Raw genomic sequence first — 16,046 nt, 5'->3', positions numbered from 1 at the left:
ATCAAGCCATTTGCTCTTTCTGCTTGTCCATTCGACTGGGGGTGGGCGACTGAAGCATAGTCGACTCGTGTGCCTTGGGAAGCACAGAAGGCTCTGAACTCATCAGAATCGAAGTTTGACCCGTTGTCAGTGATGATGTTGTGCGGAACTCCATATCTGAATGTCAATTCTCTGATGAAGCTGACGGCAGTACTGGCTTCAAGATTCTTGATAGGCTTGGCTTCAATCCATTTGGTAAACTTGTTGGCTGCTACAAGCACATGAGTGAAGCCGCTCCTAGCAGTCCTCAGGGGTCCAACCATATCCAATCCCCAAATAGCAAAGGGCCAGACGAGTGGAATGGTCTTCAGGGCTGACGCAGGCTTGTGGGACATATTGGAGTAAAACTGGCAGCCTTCACATTTGTCGACTATATCTTTCGCCATTTCATTTGCTCGTGGCAAATAAAATCCAGCTCGGTATGCTTTGGCCACAATGGTCCGAGAGGACGCATGGTGACCACAGGTCCCCGAGTGGATGTCGTCGAGGATCACTCGACCTTCTTCTGGTGTTATGCATTTCTGGCTGACTCCGGTTACGCTTTCCCTGAACAGTTGTCCTCTTATCACAGTAAAAGCTTTGGATCCACGGACGATCTGTCGAGCCTCTTCTTCATCCTCTGGGAGTTCCTTCCTAAGGATATACGCAATGTATGGCACTGTCCAGTCGGGAGTGATGACCAAAACCTCCGTGATTAGGTTGACCACGGCTGGGACTTCGACTTCAGTCGGATCTGTGGCACTCTTAGGCTGCGGGGGCTCTTCAGTGAAAGGATCTTCTTGAACTGAAGGTGTATGAATGTGTTCCAAAAACACGTTGCTGGGAATGGCTTCCCTCTTGGAGCCTATCTTTGCCAAATCATCGGCTGCTTGATTTTTCAGTCGGGGTATATGATGGAGCTCTAACTCCTCAAACTTGTTTTCCAACTTCCTCACCGCATTGCAGTAACCAGTCATAGCTGGGCTTCTGACATCCCACTCCTTCATCACTTGATTGACTACCAAATCTGAGTCACCGTAGACCATGAGGCGACGGACGCCGAGCGAGATGGCCATACGTAACCCATATAAGAGTGCTTCATATTCCGCTTCGTTATTGGAGGAATCAAAGTGAATCTGGAGAACATATCTGAGCTTGTCTCCTCGGGGGAATACTAGTACCACCCCAACACCGGAACCATTCAGCATCTTGGAACCATCAAAGAACATGGTCCAGTGCTCCGAGTGGACTTGAGTCGGCAGTTGCTGTTCGATCCACTTGGCGAGGAAATCTGCTATTGCTTGGGACTTGATAGCTTTCTTTGCCTCAAACTTAATATCCAAGGGAAGGAGTTCAATCGCCCACTTTGCCACTCGACCGGTTGCATCTCTGTTGTTCAGAATCTCTGATAATGGAGCGCTGCTGACGACTGTAATGGAGTGGTCAGAGAAATAATGTGCAACCTTCTTCGTGGTCATATAAATCCCATAAACAAGCTTCTGATAATGTGGATATCTTTGCTTTGACGGAGTCAAAACTTCAGAAACATAGTATACTGGGCGCTGAACTTTACAGGCTTTTCCTTCTTCTTCCCACTCGACCGTAAGTACTGTACTGATGACTTGTTCAGTGGCTGCAATGTAAAGCAGTAAAGGCTCTTTGCTGATTGGGGCAGCAAGCACCGGCTGGGTGGAAGGCAGGGCTTTGAGCTCTGCAAATGCTGCATCAGCTTCAGGAGTCCACTCGAACTTATCAGACTTCTTCATCAGTCGGTAAAGAGGCAATGCCTTTTCACCGAGGCGAGAAATGAATCGACTTAAGGCGGCCAAACAACCTGTAAGCTTCTGGACATCGTGCACACGCACAGGGCGTTTCATTCGGAGAATGGCACCAACTTTCTCTGGGTTAGCGTCGATCCCCCGTTCGGAAACGAGGAATCCGAGTAATTTTCTGCCCGGAACTCCGAATGTGCACTTTGATGGATTAAGCTTGATATCGCACCTTCTGAGGTTGGCAAAAGTTTCAGCAAGGTTAGCCAACAGGTCGGAACCTTTACGTGACTTGACCACAATGTCATCCATGTATGCTTCCACATTCCGACTGATTTGAGTGAGTAAACACTTCTGAATCATCCTCATGAATGTGGCTCCAGCATTCTTCAGGCCGAATGGCATGGTAACATAACAGAAGCACCCAAAAGGAATGATGAAAGCTGTTTTTATCTCATAGGGTCCATACAGTCGGATCTGATGATACCCGGAATAAGCTTCCAAAAAGGACAAGCGCTCACACCCTGCAGTCGAGTCAACTATTTGATCGATGCGGGGAGAGGAAAGTGATCTTTCGGGCAGGCCCGATTGATATGCTTGAAGTCAATGCACATGCGAAGTGAGTCGTCCTTCTTGGGGACCATGACAACATTGGCTAGCCACTCGAAGTGGTAAATCTCTCGGATAAACTCAGCTGCTAGGAGCCGAGCCACTTCTTCACCGATTGCTTTTCTCTTCTGTACGGCGGACCGTCGAAGATGTTCTTTGACTGGTTTCACTTTTGGGTCGACTCGCAAACGGTGCTCAGCCAGCCCCCTGGGAACACCCGGCATGTCAGAAGGTTTCCATGCAAAGATGTCCCAGTTCTCACGGAGGAATTGGATGAGCGCTTCTTCCTATTTGGAGTCGAGTGTTTTCGAAATGTGACTCGGAGCAGCATTGGCATCGGTCGGGTGAATATGAATCGGCTTCGTTTCACCAGACGACTGAAATGCTCAATCCGTGGCAGGCTTCTTAGCTCGCAACAAATCACTTGGATCTGCATTTTTTGGGTACTCCTGCAATTCCACTACTGCCATTTGCGCATCGGCGATCTTTGAGCCCTTCTGGAAGCACTCTTCTGCCTTCTTCCGATTGCCAGTGATAGTGATCACTCCTTTAGGACCAGGCATCTTCAATTTGAGGCAAACGTAACATGGTCGAGCCATGAAACGTGCATAAGCCGGCCTGCCCAGAATAGCATGATAAGCACTCTAGAAATCGACGACTTCAAACGTCAACTTTTCTTTGCGGTAATTCTTGGAATCACCGAAAACCACATCGAGGGCGATCTGGCCGAGTGACTCAGCCTTCTTGCCAGGAATAACCCCATGGGAACTCATATTGCTTTCACTGAGTCTGGAAATCGGAATGCCCATTCCTTTCAAGGTCTCCGCATACAGTATATTCAGGCCACTGCCACCATCCATCAGAACCTTAGTCAACCGAGTGCCTTCGGCGACTGGGTCGACCACCAACGCTTGCCTCCCAGGGGTGGCTATGTGTGTCGGGTGATCAGACTGGTCGAATGTAATGGTAGTCTGAGACCACTTCAAATAACTGGGCGTCGCCAGAGCGACCATGTTCACTTCTCTGTTGATGACTTTCAGTCAACTCTTGCTCTCAACATCAGCAAAAATCATCAGAGTGGAATTGACGTGGGGGTAACCATCATCGTCCTCTTCCTTATCCTCAACTTTGTCCGATTCTTTCTCCTTTTCTTTGGGCTGTTTCTCTCGGAACTGCTGGATTAGGAGCCGACATTGTCGAGTGGTATGTTTCGGATAAATGAGATTACCCTCCTCATCCTTTTTGGTGTGAATGTGGCATGGTAAATCCAACACATCATTTCCATCTTGATCTTTTACTTTCTTGGGGTTCCATGGCCCTTTGGGCTTCCCCTTGAACTTTCCTTGAGTCACGGCTAAGGCTTCTCCGGGAGCAGCTGGCTCGGCTTTACGCTTCTGCTTCCGACTGGAGTTCCCTCCCCCGGTTCGTGGGCGACTGTTTTATGCTTGCCACTCCGGAGCCGATCCTCCTCTTCACCATTAGCATACTTGGTGGCAATTTCCATCATTCGACTCAGAGACATATCTCCGGTCCGATCGAACTTCAGATTCAATTCTCTATACTTGACGCCTTCCTTGAAGGCACAAACTGCTTGGTGATCAGACACATTCTCCACCGTGTGGTGCAACGGGATCCATATCTGGATATAATCTCTCAAAGTTTCATTCGACTTCTGCACACAGGACTGTAGCTCTGTTAGCCCTGCTGGCCGTTTGCATGTACCTTCAAATGTTCTGACAAACACTCGGGCAAGCTCTTCCCAGCTATAAATACTGCTAGGTGCTAACTGATTCAACCACGCTTTGGTCGAGCCCTCTAACATCAGAGGAAGGTGCTTCATGGCCACTTCATCATTACCACCACTAATCTGCACAGCCACTCGGTAGTCCTCAAGCCAAGTGTCAGGCTTGGACTCACCAGTGAACTTGCTGACTCCAGTCGCCAACCTGAAGTTGGGAGGAATCACTGCTGTTCTGATGGCTCTGCTGAAACACTCGGGACCTAAAACATGCACCCTGCTGCCGGTCAGGTAATCTCTATCGTGGCCATCTCTGTGTGCTCTGTTCTATCAACCAGACCTTGAACGAGAATGGATCTCGCGTCAAAGCCCGGCTCCCGGGGGTCGACTGGAATCCTTCGCCCACCACTGTGAGGGCGCCTGTCATCGTGTTGCCGAGGCGCGTATGACCCACTCCTTGGGGGAGGCGTGGGTACTCGACGACGATCATACTGCTCACGGTTTCTGTACTGATCCTGTCGATCTCCACGTCCCTCGCGCCTTGGAGGTGATCTCGGGCTGTGAGCCGACTGAGCTGTGTCTGCCATTACAGATCTACTATGAATCCTATTCCGAGACTATGACACTGCTGTGTTCTGCTCCCCCGCCGCCCGGAGCAAAGCCTGGATCTGCATCAAACCCCTACCAGCCTCCGACTGGGAAGGCTGAATCGACTCTGCTATTCGGGCAGCAGCTGTGAGATTCTGGATCGGAGTTCGATATACTTGGGTTGGAGGCGGAAAAAGTTGTCGTCGACTGGATTCAGGAACTCGCTGCCGAGCACGCTCGTCGAGTGCGTGCTGGAGATTCTCCAGTCGAGTGTGCTCATCCAAGTTGGCCAGGCGCACCTCCTCCAAGGCCCGGGCCTCGGGGGTTTCTCCAACGATAGGAGTGTGAAGTGCATCCATGTTACGGCGGCGAAGCTCTTCCCTCTGCTGCGAAGAGAGGGGCTCGGGGCGGTACTCCTCGTGGACACGCGACGGATCGCCTCCGCCATCACCACCGTCGTCGCGGGGGAAGCCAGGAGGACTGCGCGGTCCGTTGACCATCAGGACTTCCGTCGCGGGGTCACTGTTGTCGCACTCGGATGCGGTCTCAACGGAGCCAGTCGATAGGTCGAACAGGCTGTAGAGAGTTTCGTCGGGCTCGATTGCCACGACTTGGGGGGTGGCCGAGTGGCGAGCCACCGCGTGCCTCACCCACTGCTGGAGCCTCGACCGACCGGAACGCTTGCGCCGGCGGGCAGCAGGGAGTGGAGACGCCACCGGAGCCGACCGATACTGGGTCGACGGCTGCCGCAAGAGGACGCCGCGGACGCACGCGCGAAAGTGCGTTGCCCCGCGGACGGGGAGCGCCTCGACGTCGAGTGGAGCTTCTTGGAGCCAAGCGGAGTCGTCGGCGACGAACACGAGCGCGCCGAGACGGATCTCGCAGTCCTCGGCCAATCCTCTGCCTGAAACCATGCTGATGGGGATCGAAAAAATTGCAACTTCTCCAACAAGTCGCTAAGACACCTGCCCCACGGTGGGCGCCAACTGTCGTGGTTCTAAGTCTGACAGTAGAATGGGGGGGGGGTAGGGATGTAGAGGCAAGATCCTAGCTATGGAGAAGTTGTACGCACGAGTTTTACGAGTTCATGCCCTTCTCGTAGGAAGTAACAGCCCTACGTCTCGGAGCCCGGAGGCGGTCGACTGGATTATATGCGTGTGTGTTACAGGGGGTGCGAACCCTTGTGCATGTGGAGGGGGGTGGCTTATATAGAGTGCGCCAGCACCCCGGCCAGCCCACGTTACAAGGGATTTAAGGTACATCAAGAGGGGGGCGTTACTGGTAACGTCCGTAATAAAGTGTTATAAATGGCTATTAAGTCTAGGAGTTAATGCTCGACCGTTGCTGTGTAGAGTGGCTTTAGGTCTTCTGTCCGTCGAGTGTTTCTTGTTACGGTCGAGTGATCTTGATTCCTCCGAGTGGAAATGTTTCTGGTCGAGTGGGTGATGGTACCCCTCGAATGCTTCTGGCTTTAGAGTGATGTCCTTGGGGAAGGTATTTAGGTCAGGCATGTGACCCTACCCTAGGTACATGTCCTCATCACCACCTCCGCGGTGTCCGGAAGCCTAGGCACCATCACTGGCCCACACGACCGCCACCAAACAAGGACCGGGTCAACGACGGGCTGGCTCCTCACCAACCTACGCCCCTCGGAAGGTAGCACCTCCCAATACCAGCCCGGCGGAGCCCAGTCCCGGAGATGGCCCCTCTGATCAAGCCGGCCTCCTCCGCCGAGTCGACGATGAGGATGCGGGATAGGCATCGTCAACGTCGATGCGGGAATAATTGCTTGAACTAAAAAAAACTAGTTCTATTAATTTTCTCGCTAAAAATAAACTACTTCTATAGTAAAATAAAGTAGTTTTATTAAATCAACTAGTTCAACTACTAATTAAGCACTTACTATAAATAAAATAAAGTAGTACTTACTAAAAATAAACTAGTTCTATATATAGTGAAATAAAGTAGTTTTATTAAATCAACTAGTTCAACTACTAAGCACTTACTATAAAGAAAATAAAGTAGTACTTACTAAAAATAAACTTGTTTAACTAGTTCTATTATTTATCGCCCCCCCCCCCCCCCTCATGTCGAAGTTATCGGGGAGGGGGTATATCGACAACGACATACCCGATAAAAAATAGGAAGAGGAAGAAGAAGAAAAAAAAGAGGAGAAGAAGAAAAAAAGGAGAAGAAGAAGGAATAAAGGAGAAGAAGAATTTAATCTATTTTTTCTCCTCTATTCCTTCTCCTTCTCCTCTTTTTTTCTTCTTCTCCGTCCTCTTCCTATTTTTCTTCTTCTTCCTTCTTCCTCTTTTCTTCTTTCCTTAATTTCTTTCCTCGACGACCCTAACCCTAAACAGTACAACTAACTACAACGACTTCGCTTGGATACATATGAACAAATATGACCGATCATCTATGAACAATATAAAAACATCATATGATATATGAACAAAAAAAATCACATCTATGAACAAAAAAAAATCATCTAATCATATATTTTTTACGGCGGCCACGGCGGCGGCGGCGGGGGGCAGGGCAGGGGTGCGAGGCGGGGCTCACTGGGGGCGGTGTCGACGACGGCGTCGGGGCAGGGGCGGCGCGGACCGGGGCGGTGAGGACGCGGGGCGGCGCGCGGCGACGGCGTTGGGGCAGGGGGCGGCGGCACGGCGACGGCGTCGGGGCAGAGGCGCGCGTAGCGATGGCGTCGGGGCAGAGGAGCACGCGGCGACGGCGTCGGGGCAGTGGGAAGAAGAACTGAACCGAAAATTTCACAAGTGTGGCTTATATAGACAGACCTTTGGTCCCGGTTCGTGGCAGTAACCGGGACCAAAGCACCCCTTTAGTTTCGGTTGGAGCCACCAACCGGGACCAAAGGTCGCTTTTCAGCAGTCCAAAGGGCGGGAAGCAGAGGCCTTTGGTCCCGGTTGGTGGCACAAACCGGGACTAAAGGGTGCGCATTGGTACCGGTTGTTGGCATGAACCGGTACCAATGTATGCCTTTAGTACCGGTTGGTGGCACCAACCGGGACTAAAGGCCTTGTGCTGCCCGCATCGTGGCACGAAAGTTTAGTCCCACCTCGCTAGCTGAGGGAGCTCGAGAGTGGTTTATAAGCCCCACTCCCGCTGCCCTCTCGAGCTCCTCTCAAATGCAGGCTTTCGGGTCTAAACACACTGTATCTGCCTGTGGGCCTATTGGGCCTTCTACGGGCCTGAATCCTGGCCCATGGGTGGGTTTCTAGTCGTATTCAGGCCGTGGTGGCCTAGTAGGTGGCTTTTTTATTTTTTCCCAGTTTATTTTTTTATTTTTTGCTTTATTTATTTTATTTTGTTTCTACTTACAACAAAAAACTTATTTATTTTATTTTATTTTGTTTCTAATTACTTATTTATTTTATTTTATGATAATTCTTTTTGCTATTAAAGTTTCTAACAAAAAAGTTCTTTATGAAAATTCTTTTTGCTTTTAATGATTTTGAACAGAAAAAACTTTGATAATTTTAGTTGCATCAATTTTATATAATTTTAGTTTCAGTAATACTAGAGGTTGCTTATAATGTTTTGAACAGAAAATATGTTGATAATTTTAGTTTCATAAATTTTATTTATGTTATTAAAGTTTATTTTATTTTGTTTCTACTTATATATTTTATTAAAGTTTATTTTATTCCATTTCTAATTACTTTTTTATGATATTTGTTATTTTCCATGCATTTACTGATTATTTTGAGCTATAAGACCCTGAAATTAAAAAACACTACAAATGAACTCTGAAAAGGTTGAAAGTTGGCATGGTATCATCATTTCACCCACATAGCATGTGCAAGAAAGTAGAGAGGGTTACGACAAAAACTGGATGCACTTCGTGTACAAAACGGACAATCTCTTTCGAAGTATCAAGGTTTCATACGGAAACTCGTCTGTTACAAAGGGATTTCATTTTTTAGAACTTATTTGAACTCCATAGTTTTTCTGTGTTCAAAATGCACCATTCAAAGCCACATCATCAATTTTCAACCATTTCTGACTTCATTTGTTATTTTCCATGCATTTACTGATTATTTTGAGCTATAAGACCATGAAATTGAAAAGCACTACAAATGAACTCTGAAAAGGTTGAAAGTTGGCATGGTATCATCATTTCACCCACATAGCATGTGCAAAAAATTAGAGAGGGTTACGGCAAAAACTGGATGCACTTCGTGTACAAAACGGACAATCTGTTTCAAAGTATCAGGATTTCATACGGAAACTCGTCTGTTACAACAGACATTTCAAATGAACTACGAAAAGGTTGAAAGTTGGCATGGTATCATCATAATAGTTGTGGAGAGAAAGTCTTCACTTTTTTTCGCTTGTGTGCTTTGCTTTGACTTTGAAGGGAGGAATTTCATGAAACTTTTCATAATCTTCACATGTCTGTCTTGCCCTCCACTCCCACAATGTCCCTTTTTCCTGAAAGAACTATGTGGCGCTTTGGCTCATTGTATGATGTATTCGCTTGCTTATCTTTTCTTTTTCTCGGTTTGGTAGACATGTCCTTCACATAGATAACCTGTGCCACATCATTGGCTAGGACGAACGGTTCGTCAGTGTACCCAAGATTGTTCAGAACCACTGTTGTCATTCTGTACTGTGGGTCTACCTGTACCCCGCCTCCTGACAGATTGACCCATTTGCACTTAAACAAAGGGACCTTAAAATCATGTCCGTAGTCAAGTTCCCATATGTCCATTATGTAACCATAATATGTGTCCTTTCCCCTCTCGGTTGCTGCATCAGAGCGGACACCGCTGTTTTGTTGGTGCTCTTTTGATCTTGGGCGATCGTGTAAAATGTATTCCCATTTATCTCGTATCCTTTGTAAGTCAATACAGTCGAAGATGGTCCCCTGGACAGCGAGTACAGCTCATCACAAACAGTGGTGTCACCTCTGAGACGTGTTTCCAACCAACTGCTGAAAGTCCTGATATGTTCACATGTAATCCAGTCGTCACACAGCTCCGGGTGTTTGGAGCGCAGACTGTTTTTGTGTTCATCGACATACGGGGTCACCAAGGTAGAGTTCTGTAGAACTGTGTAGTGTGCTTGAGACGAAGAATGCCCGTCCCTGCATATTATTGAGTCCGCTCCTAGCGTGTCTTTTCTAGTCAGTCTCCCATCATACCGCGATTTAGGGAGACCTATCTTCTTAAGGCCAGGAATGAAGTCAACACAAAACCCAATGACATCCTCTGTTTGATGGCCCATGGAGATGCTTCCTTCCGGCCTAGCACGGTTACAGACATATTTCTTTAGGACTCCCATGAACCTCTCAAAGGGGAACATATTGTGTAGAAATACGGGGCCAAGATTGACAATCTCGTCGACTAGATGAACTAGGACGTGCGTCATGATATTGAAGAAGGATGGTGGGAACACCAGCTCGAAACTGACAAGACATTGCGCCACATCACTCCTTAGCCTTGGTATGATTTCTGGATCGATCACCTTTTGAGAGATTGCATTGAGGAATGCACATAGCTTCACAATGGCTAATCGGACGTTTTCCTGTAGAAGCCCCCTCAATGCAACCGGAAGCAGTTGCGTCATAATCACGTGGCAGTCACGAGACTTTAGGTTTTGGAACTTTTTCTCTGGAATATTTATTATTCCCTTTATATTCGACGAGAAGCCAGTCGGGACCTTCATACTGAGCAGGCATTCAAAAAAGATTTCCTTCTCTTCTTTGGTAAGAGCGTAGCTGGCAGGACCTTCGTACTGCTTTGGAGGCATGCCGTCTTTTTCGTGCAAACGTTGCAGGTCCTCCCGTGCCTCAGGTGTATCTTTTGTCTTCCCATACACGCCCAAGAAGCCTAACAGGTTCACGCAAAGGTTTTTCGTCACGTGCATCACATCGATTGAAGAGCATACCTCTAGCTCTTTCCAGTAGGGTAGGTCCCAAAATATAGATTTCTTCTTCCACATGGGTGTGCGTCCCTCAGCGTCATTCGGAACAGCTAGTCCGTCGGGACCCTTTCCAAATATTACGTGTAAATTAGAGACCATAGCAAGTACGTGATCACCGGTACGCATGGCGGGCTTTTTCCGGTGATCTGCCTTGCGTTTGAAATGCTTGCCTTTCTTTTGACATTGATGGTTGGTCGGGAGAAATCGACGATGGCCCAGGTACACATTCTTCTTGCATCTGTCCAGGTATATACTTTCGGTGTCAGCTAAACAGTGCGTGCATGCGTGGTATCCCTTGTTTGTCTGTCCTGAAAGGTTACTGAGAGCGGGCCAATCATTGATGGTCACGAATAGCAACGCCTTAGGTCAAATTCTCCCCCCATGTGCTCATCCCACGCACGTACACCTGTTCCATTCCACTGCTGTAAGAGTTCTTCAACTAATGGCCTTAGGTACACATCAATGTCGTTGCCGGGTTGCTTAGGGCCTTGGATGAGAATTGGCATCATAATGAACTTCCGCTTCATGCACATCCAAGGAGGAAGGTTATACATACATAGAGTCACGTGCCAGGTGCTGTGATTGCTGCTCTGCTCCCGGAAAGGATTAATGCCATCCGCGCTTAAAGCAAACCATACGTTCCTTGGGTCACTTGCAAACTCAGCCCAGAACTTTCTCTCGATTTTTCTCCACTGCGACCCGTCAGCGGGTGCTCTCAACTTCCCGTCTTTCTTATGGTCCTCACTGTGCCATCGCATCAACTTGGCATGCTCTTTCTTTCTGAACAGTTGTTTCAACCGTGTTATTATAGGAGCATACCACATCACCTTCGCAGGAACCCTCTTCCTGCGGGTCTCGCCCTAAACATCACTAGGGTCATCTCGTCTGATCTTATACCGCAATGCACCGCATACCGGGCATGCGTTCAAATCCTTGTACGCACCGCGTTAGAGGATGCAGTCATTAGGGCATGCATGTATCTTCCCCACCTCCAATCCTATAGGGCATACGACCTTCTTTGCTGCGTACGTACTGTCGGGCAATTCGTTATCCTTTGGAAGCTTCTTCTTCAATATTTTCAGCAGCTTCTCAAATCCTTTGTCAGGCACAGCATTCTCTGCCTTCCACTGCAGCAATTCCAGTATGGTACCGAGGTTTGTGTTGCCATCTTCGCAATTGGGGTACAACCCTTTTTTGTGATCCTCTAACATGCGATCGAACTTCAGCTTCTCCTTTTCACTTTCGCACTTTTCCCTTGCATCAACAATGACCCGGCGGAGATCATCATAGGGCACATCGTCTGGTTCCTCTGGATCTTCAGCTTCCTCTCGGTCTTCAGCTTTCCCCGTTGCAGCATCACCGTATTCAGGGGGCACATAGTTGTCATCGTCCTCTTCTTCTTCGCTGTCTTCCATCATAACCCCTATTTCTCCGTGCTTCGTCCAAACATTATAGTGTGGCATGAAACCCGTATAAAGCAAGTGGGTGTGAAGGATTTTCTTGTCAGAGTAAGACCTCGTATTCCCACAAATTAGGGCATGGACAACACATAAAACCATTCTGCTTGTTTGCCTCAGCCACTTTGAGAAAATTATGCACGCCCTTAATGTACTCAGAGGTGTGTCTGTCACCGTACATCCATTGCCGGTTCATCTGCGTGCATTATATATAATTATGTGTGTCAAAAGTAAGAAAATTAGACAAGTATCTATCTAAAGTAAGATTTTTTTCTTTCAGAAAGAAGATAAGAACAAGAGGCTCACCACGGTGGTGCCGGCGACGAGGTCGGCGCGGGCGATCGACGGTGGTGAAGACGAGGACGCGACGTGACGGACCGCTAAACCTAGACAAATCTTGGAAAAAATGGATCTCGGAGGTCGAGCTTCGAGAGGAGAAAGCTTAACTAGTGTGGCTCGGGCATTTCATCGAACACCTCACATGCATAAGAGGTGAGCTAGAGCACCCAAATGCCCTTCCTCGCCGGCCAGCAAAAAACAAAGCACTGTGGAGTGCTCTGCTCGCCGGCAATGGGGTATATATAGGCAACTCATTTGTCCCGGTTCGTGGCTGGAGCCGGGACTAAAGGCCATCCTTTTGTCCCGGTTCCTGCCACGAACCGGGACCAATGGTTGTGGGCCAGGAGCGAGGCTCATTGGTCCCGGTTCGTGCCAAGAGCCGGGACAAATGGGCCCAGACGAACCGGGACCAATGCCCACGAGGCCTCGGCCGGCCCCCTGGGCTCACGAACCGGGACAAATGCCTCCATTGGTCCTGGTTCGTGGCAGAACCGGGACTAATGGGCTGGCCAGGCCCGAACGAAAGCCCCTTTTTTACTAGTGGATAAATGAATTTTGATTTCTTTTTAAACCGTGAAGTAATTTTCTTTCTACCCCCTTCATATGTCAGGTGTATTTTTTCAGCAAGGCACGCAATCTAGCAGAGTTTGAGACAAAAATACCCTTGAATAATCCCTTAGAAGTATTTTTTTGCGGGGTCCCTTAGAAGTATATATCTGTAAAAACAGAAATGCATGTTGCATGCCTTTCCGCCGGGAACAAATTATTTTGTGTAGCACACACGTACGGTTAGCCTACTCGTAGTGTATAAATATTATCTTCCTAGTGCAAATTCTAACGTGTTAGCATCTTAGATAACTTTATTTATTGTTTTGCATGACACATCATAGTACTATTTTTTATTAAGCTACGGTATCATGATATGATACTAGCATCTTTTCGGCTTGATTGTGAGGTTGCTTCGTACATGAGGGTGGATAGATAGAAACGAAAATATGTGAGATTAGAAGAAATACACATTAGTAAAAAATAAACACACCTTATATACGGGAACGGAGTGGCAGCCCCAAGCTGCCAACTCTGAGTGTAACTGGCAGCTCCAAGAATTTTCTAGCACGTATGAATGAGTCTACGCTAGACAAAGAAATATATTTGGTCAGATCCTATGTTTACTGATCATCATGTAAGAGCATCTTCAACTAGACACTCAAATTGTCCTCATATATCTATATATCCGAATAAACAGCCTGGACAATGTGCGGATAAGAATGGCCTCTTCAACCAAGTCCTCCAAATCCTCTCATTTGTCCTGGTTGTTCCCAAATCCCCATTCGCAAATCCCCAAACACAACCATAAGTGTGGAAGAAATAGGGGTGCCCCGATAGTCCATCAGACCTCCCATCTTTGACCACATTCTATCTTTTTTAGTCTTTCCTATCTAATGGAGAGCAAACCACCCTATCAATCTTGTGCATGTGTTTGGACAATTTAGAAATAAATTGAGAGATATCGTTGTGTACATGGACAAATGAGGGTCTAGAGCCTACACATTGTACATGGTTCGGACATGTTTCTGGGGAAAAGGGTCAAATTTGACCATTGTGGTTGGAGACGTCTAATCCATGCATGCATTCAAGCCAGGTAAGCACCCAATATTATTAGGATATATAAACAATCAATTACAACGTACATGTGGCCAGGAGAAGGATGACCGAGAAAACCGCCACTGGGATAGTTCTGAAATGTTAAGATATGTTTGGATTGGATTTTGGCGATGATTATATGAATCTCAACCCCTATTTTCCCTCCTCAAATCAAGACAGGGTTTATAACTACCCATCTTACTTACTGCAGGACGTTTACCAGCCAACACTTAGATCCAGCTCTACCAAACTTTTTTGGTTCATCCCAACATTACCCACTTATTCGACCGCTGCTAAGCAGTTTTGGGCATGTACAATGGTGCTATCTTAGCATTGCCACGTAGGATAAGTGATGAGGTGGAGGAGAGAGAACTCATAAGAAAAGGCTTGTCTTCTCTTATTTAAGAGAAGACAAGAGATGATCTTTTAGCACAATATGTCTCACCATGTTTTTAGGAATGACTAGTTATTGAAGATAAGCCTAAGAGATGACTCATTGTAGACAAAATATTGTCATCTTTAAATTACATGCAAAACTTAAGATAAGACTACCTTATCAACTATTGTACATGCCCTTAGTCTTTCAAACAAAGTCTTGGATGTTAGTTAAAAGAGCATGTCTAATAATAGAGTCAACAATTGGCTACTCCCTCCGTTCGTAAATATAAATCTTTTTAGACATTTCAAACAGACTACAATATACAGATGTATGTAGACATATTTTGGAGTGTAGATTCATTCATTTTGCTCTGTATATAGTCACTTGTTAGAATATCTAGAAAGACTTATATTTGGGAACGGAGGGAGTACGTCTCATTGCATGTCAATTTGATAGCCCACCGTACTCCCGTTCTGAAGGATAAACCTTTGACTAACAGTTACTCTCTTTTTGTATATTCTTTTTTGAGAGAAATCTCTCTTAGTACATAACTTGCGACACAAAATAATCTCAGAACTGGACCCTAGTGGAGTCCACTGAGTTTCGGCCACATTCGTGTGAACCTTCGAACAAAATCCAAGGTCAAAAAGGAAAGAACAAACTAGAGTAGCACAGAACTATAATCCCCTTTTTATTCTACTCGTGTGTTCTTCACGCACTAGCTAGCTAGCAATTCTTGCTGCACGTGCAACGGTAGGCTCCGCCGCCGGTGCAGTCGCCGGAGTCGTAGCCCTCGTTCCGGCACGTGATGGCGCACTCCTCCGGGTCGAAGCACGACCCGGTGCACTTCTTGCACGGGGCGTGCTCGCACGCCATGGCCTCCCGCACAGGCCCCATCTCTGCACGCATCAAGAACGATCAGTCTCAGGTTAGGTTGGAAGTTACTAGCCCGTCAGGACGAACATGCAGTCGATTACCTGTGGCCAGGAGGAGAAGCAGGAGGAGGACGGCGGCCGGGAAAAGCTTGGACGAAACCGCCATTGTTGCGGGAGTTTTTCTTCTGAAGGAGTAAGAGAGAATGTAGGAAGTTGTGTTTGCAGATGACAGGAGGGAGATGGGGCAGGCTTCTTATATAGTCGAAGGTGAAGACGTGCATAGGAAGGGTTTGATTGGATTTTGGGGGATAGGCTTCCTATGTAGTGACATGAATCTCAAGACTTGATTGCTGGGATCAACGCGCGTTCATTGAAAAGATTGGCTGCCTATAGCCGTTGGCTAATAATAGGGCAACCTGCATGATGACTATATCTTGTTGCCTTGGATGATAGTATTTTGTCGTGGTTATACAAGGTAATAACAGTTTAGAGAGAGACATAGAGAGAGAGAGAGAGAGAGAGAGAGAGAGAGAGAGAGAGAGAGAGGAGGATGAGGATGAGGAGGAAGAAGTTGATGCTGACATGTGGGCCCCACTGGTCAACTTAACAGTCAAATTAAATGGAGTTGACTTTGTCGCCATGTCAGCCCTGGCAGGTGGGTCCCGGATGTCATAAACG

The 16,046-nt window shown here is 47.3% G+C and overlaps 1 protein-coding gene across 1 annotated transcript; it reads right to left on the bottom strand.

Annotated features, from left to right (window-relative positions):
- Positions 1-15,208: 15,208 nt before the first annotated feature.
- On the bottom strand, positions 15,209-15,534 carry LOC109783197 (defensin-like protein 10). Its single transcript, XM_020341796.2, has 2 exons — positions 15,471-15,534; positions 15,209-15,392 (listed from the first exon to the last, which is right to left on the bottom strand). The coding sequence occupies exons 1-2, from the start codon at positions 15,532-15,534 to the stop codon at positions 15,220-15,222; spliced, it is 237 nt and encodes a 78-aa protein (XP_020197385.1). The 3' UTR covers positions 15,209-15,219.
- Positions 15,535-16,046: the final 512 nt, after the last annotated feature.

The sequence above is a fragment of the Aegilops tauschii genome, chromosome 1 (genome assembly GCF_002575655.3).
Source record: "Aegilops tauschii subsp. strangulata cultivar AL8/78 chromosome 1, Aet v6.0, whole genome shotgun sequence".
Lineage (NCBI taxonomy): Eukaryota > Viridiplantae > Streptophyta > Magnoliopsida > Poales > Poaceae > Aegilops > Aegilops tauschii.
This window is presented reverse-complemented; position numbering and strand designations above follow the sequence as displayed.

What these genes read in the sequence shown, in the direction of transcription:
- LOC109783197 (XM_020341796.2), bottom strand. Translation starts at nt 15,534, where the DNA reads ATGGCGGTTTCGTCCAAGCTTTTCCCGGCCGCCGTCCTCCTCCTGCTT. An exon ending in GCTTCTCCTCCTGGCCACAG is followed by an intron (nt 15,393 to 15,470) that starts GTAATCGACTGC and finishes TGATGCGTGCAG; the next exon opens with AGATGGGGCCTGTGCGGGAG.